Genomic DNA, 6,190 nt, shown 5'->3' with positions numbered 1-6,190 from the left:
AGGGGCCATCCACAACCTCTCTGGGCAACCTGTGCCAGTGTCTCACCACCCTCACAGTGAAGAATTTCTTCCTATTACCTAATCTAAATCTCCCTTGCTGAAAGCCATCACCCCTTGTCCTATCTTTTTCTATTAAAAAATCAGACAGCTTGTCCAAAGCACGTGAACACTGCCCAGCGGTCTCCTGGAGTTCGCTGCCCTTTAACGGGAGGCCTTTTTCTCACAGGCTGGAACACTGCCTGCCCACTCTCAGCCTTTACACCGACCTTTGATGGCTCAGAGGAGAAAAGACAGGGACTGAAAAATCAATGGCAAACACCATTTGCTGTCTCCTTGCACCTTCCATTAGAACACATGTGAATGGTCTTTTCAAAGGCTGTTATTTAATGTAGGCTCACGGTGAGAGAGGCTCGGTCAGAGTTCCTGTATTTGCAACATAACTGCCTTTCCAGTAACGCTGTTATGTATTTTAAAACACATTGTGGGAACTGTGGAAAATACATACACTGGAGCTGATTTTAATATACAAAAATACTAGTACAAAAAATACCTGAGGAAACGGGGTTTCCTGAAGAAAAACCAGCACCAGTCAGGCACTGTTTCAAGTCACCAGGACAGGCAGCACAAAGCTCAGCCACTATGTAGCAGCTTCTTAGCAGAGAGCCTCTACCTGGCACTGCTGAGAACACTGTACTGAAGCACAAGACCAAGCTTTCGAGATCCTGTACAGCTGCAGTATGTCCTTGTTTCCCTGCACCTAAGAGGATCCTCCACCCCTATGTAAACTCAGGCCAGCGCTTCCAAAACTCACCTAACAACCAGAGGCACTTGGCCTGTGGATTTGCTGCAGCCACTGGCAGCCCTCTGAAAGCCCCACCTAAAGCCTCGTGAGCTGGGTACCCAGCAAGCCAAGCACCCAAAGCCAGTGGCTGCTTTTCTAAAAGCTAATTTTACATCAAACCACACACCAGTGGCTGTTGGGGTGACTGACAAAACAGAGCAAGCTTCTCCTGTGCTTATCGCAGCGCCTTCGAGCAGGAGAGAGATCGAGCCGTAACCACCAGTACAAACGCAACCAGGGCACCAGAAGCAATACCCTTTCTCTTACAGAAGAGAATCTTTAACGGCTCGTGGGACAGAGCTTTGTGATTTCCTAACAGACAAGTGGTGAAACAGTTACAGCAGTGCCAGGTTTGGAATCCCAGCACTCTGGGCCAGACACGACGAATTCGTTCCTGGAGGCCAGGATTAGGGACAGCAATGACTTTGGGAAGTGCTTGTAACAGCACCTTGTAAAGCACCTGTGGACTGTTTCAGAATAAACTGCTTTCTGAGAATCATCAAGGAATGCTAGAATTACATACATGATTTTCTTTTTGTGCTAATGCTGACATACAGCCACTCCTGCAGATGGTGGACTGTTTGTTTTACCTTCACTGTCTGAAGTGGAGAGCCTGCGTTTATGAACTCTTCGTAACTCCTTCCCATACCGGACGCTTTTCTGTGAGCCATCACTTTCCGAATCTTCTTTATAATTCACTTGTCTCTTCTGATTCCGTCTTGATCTTCTCCTCCTGGTTTCCAGGTAATCGTCATCGCTGTAATCTGTGTAATCACCACTCTCTGTATGAAGAAAACAGTGACAAGTGTTAGCCCATTACAGCAGAACTGCAAATTTAGTGAGCTGTAGCCCAGCACCAATAAAATCACGTGCTCTTCCAGCACAGGAAAGTCTGGACTGTTGTGCATTGTTTCCCTGGCCTGTTCCAGGCTCATTCATCACCAGCGCAGAATCGCTTGATTTTACCATCTTCTCACAAACCCTTTTCCTGTCTCCCTCCAACTTCTCCAGAAGGTGGTTTTTCAAATTTAACTCAACTTGAACACTTTTAAGAAGAGGTAGATGAAAAAACACTGACTAGATGGAGCTCCAGGTAAGATCTGAGTGATAGAATTTAAATACACAACAAAAATCAGTCTCGCTCAGTCCTAAGCTTGCTTAACACAGAAACCGTGTAGAAGAAACTTACCACCGCTGACAGTCCTTCCTGCACCAGCCCACTGCAGCTACTGTCTTTAAGAGTTCAATTTATTTACATCGGCTGAAAATAGCCTGGAATCAGCTTTAGCTGCTTTTTCATTGAGCTGTGCCAGAACATTATCCCAAGGTACATTTCTATACATGTCACATCCTGTTTCTAAGTCAGTGATTTACATGAGTCACAGATCAAAGTGGCATCCTCTTCCTGAAATATTAGAGGAAGAATCAGAGCAAGTCAACAAGAACAACCACCTTCAGAATGAAACTCAGTCTCTGGACAAAACCACTCACAGGGTACCTTATTTCTTGGGTTCAAAACAGGCTTAAAGCAGGATCCTGAGGGACAGTAACGGGGGCAGAAGAGAGAAACACATAGTTAAGACTGTGCTCATTCCATATAAATGGAATGATTCTGGAATCAGCTGATGTTATCACAGATGTGTGTCCACCAGGAAACAAACAGTGGCTCCTGGGCAGTAGGGAATAGATGAGCGATCTCTTTAGACTTCTGCAGTATCTTCATATTGGGGTTTAGTCTGGAGAAAAGGAGGTTCAGAGGAGACCTTCTCACCCTCGACAACAAACTGAAAGGACGTTGGAGCAAGGTGGGGTCTCTTCTGCCAAGGAACAAGCGACAGGACGAGAGGAAACAGCCTTAAGTTATGCCAGGGGAGGGCTAGGTTGGACATGAGGAACAGTTTCTTCCCCAAAAAGGTTCATCATTCCACGCATGAACCCTCCTTTTGGAAACCAGGACTTCAAACCAACATGTTCATCTTCTATGTTCTAGAAAGACAGATAAAACACTGGACAGGTCACACACACTGCAGTAAGTTAATGCTCCAGTGTACTTCGTACCTTAAGTTCACAATAAAAATAAGTAAAAATACATGCTTATATACGTGACACTTCCTAGGGTTGGGTCTCACATGAGGCAGAAACAAGGAGGACAGACAGTCTTCAGGGAAAGACACTAATTATGAAAGGATGAAGTGTTGCACGGGTCCTATTCTCACACTTCACACTGTGTGAACAAAGTGGTTGAAGGACAAGCAGAACAAAGTGAACTATTAGGTTCCCCTGTGACACAGCAGTCTTCAGTCACTACAGACCAAAAAGGATAACTGCAGAAGAGAGAGATCCAAGATGTTATCATCTGCTTTCAAGCGTGCTGGAGAACACAGAATGCCACACCACTGGAGGAATTTTCTGCCATACAAAGTGAAGGAAAAACATTTATTTTCCAAAGGTATTTGGAAGGTCTTCCAGTAGCTGTAAAGAAGTGCATTTTTCCCTCCATCCTTTCTCTTCCCTGCAATCACAAGCCAAACAGGAAGCTACGGGGTAGCTGAAACTATCCACAAAGGTAGCACAGGCATTCATTTAAATTCCGAATTACTTAAAATGCCAAGAACCTGGTACTCAATACCAGCTCCTGTCAGAATATTCATTGCAGCAAAGACAACATCTGACTTGACCAAAGCAAGCAAATGAGGTAGTGACAGGAAACTGAGACCCCCCACTCTGCCTCTCTCCAGTAGAGTATTTAATATATCTAAGACTTCTTACACTCACCAGATTCTCTGCTTGAATTCTCCTCAGAATCTTCTTCTTCATCATCTTCAGAATATTTTTTCTTGACTGTTTTTCTTCGTAACCGCCTGCTTTGCCTCATGGGCCTGGAGAGGTGTCGCCTGGATATGCGGGCACAGAACTCGGAATCGCTGTCTTCGTTTGATGGTGGGTCATCTTCACTTTCATCCAGATTTTCCTCTGATATAACAAACTCGTCTTGAGATCTGTTCAGAGAGAGACCACAGACAACACAGATAGATAATGGAAACAAAGGATAGAAACAGTAATTCCATTTTTACAAGAAGTCTCTTGAAAAAAGACGAGGGGTGATGGGTACAAGTTAATCCTGGGGAGATTCCAATTGGACGCAAGAGGAAAACTTTTCTTAGTGAGAAGAATCAGCCAAAGGAATATCTCCCCAGAGAAGTGGTGTACAGAAAGTGGTGTAAGAAGAGTGTGACCAGCAGGTTGAGGAAGGTTGTCCTTCCCCTCTGCCCTGCCCTAGTGAGGCCACCTCTGGAGTCCTGTGTCCAGTGCTGGGCTCCCCAGTTCAAGAGAGACAAGGAGCTACTAGATACAGCCCAGCAGAGGCTGCAAAGATGAGGAGGGAGCTGGAGTATCTCTGTGCTGAGGAAAGGCTGAGAGCCCTGGGGCTGTTCAGCTGGAGAAGAGAAAGCTGAGAGGGATCTCATCCGTGCTGATCAAGAGCTAAAGGGGAGTTAGGAGATTAGCCTATTCTCAGTGGTGCCCAGTGACAGGACAAGAGGCAACAGGCACAAACTGGAACCCAGAAAGTTCCACCTGAATAGGAGGAGAAACTTCTTTGCTGTGAGGGTGAGGGGGCCCTGGCCCAGGCTGCCCAGAGAGCTTGTGGAGTCTCCTGCTCTGGAGAGATTCCAAACCCACCTGGACACCATCCTGGGCACCCTGCTCTGGTGACCCTGCTCTAGCAGGGGGTTGGACTGGGTGATCTCCAGAGGTCCCTTCCCACCCCCACCACTCTGGGATTCTGTGATGGAGTCCCCAGTGTTGGACACTGTTAAGATTCAGCTGGACATGGTGCTAAGCCATCTTTTCTAGACCAGTCTTTTCCCAAGAAAGGTTGGGCCAGGTGATCCTTAGGTCCCTTCCAACCTGGGATTCTGTGTCTCTGATACTTGTATTTTACAAGCAAGTGATATATGCAAAGTACGTATTGTCTGACACAAAAACCTGCACAAATCCTACAGCAGTAATGGTGAGCAAAGATGCAGAGAGAGCCAGCTGCCACCACGGACAGGAGGCTTCCATTGTCTACTTGGACTATAGCTGTCCAGGGCGTTACACAGCAGACTGGAACAGCAGAGGAATATGAACACTGTCAGACAGAGCCTGTGGGTGACACAGACACAGGAACGTCACATCTGCACAGCAGGAACCATGGAAGTTGATGGTAAAGGGCCTAGACCTCATGCTCCATTATGTGTCCTCGCTGAGGCATAAAGGACATCTAAAATGGTTATTAAATTTTCTAATGCCCAGAAATCCCCAGATAGAATAATGAGAAGTTCCATGGAAGGGGTGTTTCGGTCAGCCACAGTAATACCCATTTAGCATGTAAAGATTCACATGACATCTATTTGGTTTTTTACAGTATAAATCACTGCTTTGGCTGTTTTCAAACTCTTATCTTCTTGAGAGCAGAAATGAAGAACTGATTTCAGAACCTGCATGTCAAGTTCTGAACAATCTAAATGGGGATATTTTACTCTTCCAACTTCTAAATGATGCTCAGGCCAAATAAAAATCCTACAAAATGGGACATATTTCAAAAGGAAACAACCAGCCTCATTTTCACATCAGTAAAGGACCTGGAGGTGTTTGTCACCAGCAGCTGAAGAGGACCAGCAGTGTGACCACGTGGCCAAGAAGGCCAACAGCATCCTGGCTTGTACCAGCAACAGTGTGGCCAGCAGGAGCAGGACAGGGATCATCCCACAGGACTGGGGGCGCTGGGGAGGCTGCCCTTTGAATCTTGGGTTCTGTTTGGGCCCTCACTGCAATAAGGACCTTGAGGGGCTGGAGCGTGTCCAGAGAAGGGCAGCGAAGCTGGAGCAGGGTCTGGAGCACAAGTGCGCTGAGAGCAGCTGAGGGACCTGTTGGGGTTGAGCCTGGAGCAAAGGAGGGTCAGTGGAGACCTTCTGGCTCTTGACAAATCCCTGACAGGAGGTTGGAGCGAGGTGGGGGTCAGTCTCTTCTCTCCAGGAACAAGCGACAGGACAAGAGGAAATGGTTTCAAGTGGTGCCAGGGGAGGTTGAGGTTGGCCCTGTAGAACAATTTTCTTGCCCGTTGGGGTTGTCCAGGCCTGGCCCAGGCTGCCCAGGGCAGTGGTGGAGTCCCCATCCCTGGAGGGGTTTCACAGATGTGTCTATGTGGTGCTGAGGGACAGAGGCAGTGCAGGGTGAACAGGTGGACACGATGATCTTAAAGGTCTCTTCCAACCAAAACAATTCTGTGGTTTTAGCTACCTCTTTATTAAGGGTTTCTGCTAGACAGTCACATCTGTCGGAGACCTGAGCCTGTCTGGCTCTTTC

General features: G+C 47.0%; 1 protein-coding gene across 1 annotated transcript in view; it reads right to left on the bottom strand.

Annotated features, from left to right (window-relative positions):
- Positions 1 to 6,190, bottom strand: part of RSF1 (remodeling and spacing factor 1) — a 30,026-nt gene that overhangs the window by 1,478 nt on the left and 22,358 nt on the right. Inside the window, exons 14-15 of the mRNA XM_010132806.1 lie at positions 3,617 to 3,840; positions 1,432 to 1,623 (exon numbers count right to left, since the gene is read on the bottom strand). Coding sequence (XP_010131108.1) covers positions 1,432 to 1,623; positions 3,617 to 3,840 — 416 coding nt within the window. The remainder of the gene's footprint in view (positions 1 to 1,431; positions 1,624 to 3,616; positions 3,841 to 6,190) is intronic.

This window comes from Buceros rhinoceros, unplaced genomic scaffold (assembly GCF_000710305.1).
Source record: "Buceros rhinoceros silvestris isolate BGI_N320 unplaced genomic scaffold, ASM71030v1 scaffold6243, whole genome shotgun sequence".
NCBI classification, from domain to species: domain Eukaryota; kingdom Metazoa; phylum Chordata; class Aves; order Bucerotiformes; family Bucerotidae; genus Buceros; species Buceros rhinoceros.
Note: the sequence above shows the minus strand (reverse complement) of the source record. Positions and strands in the feature narration are given on the sequence as shown.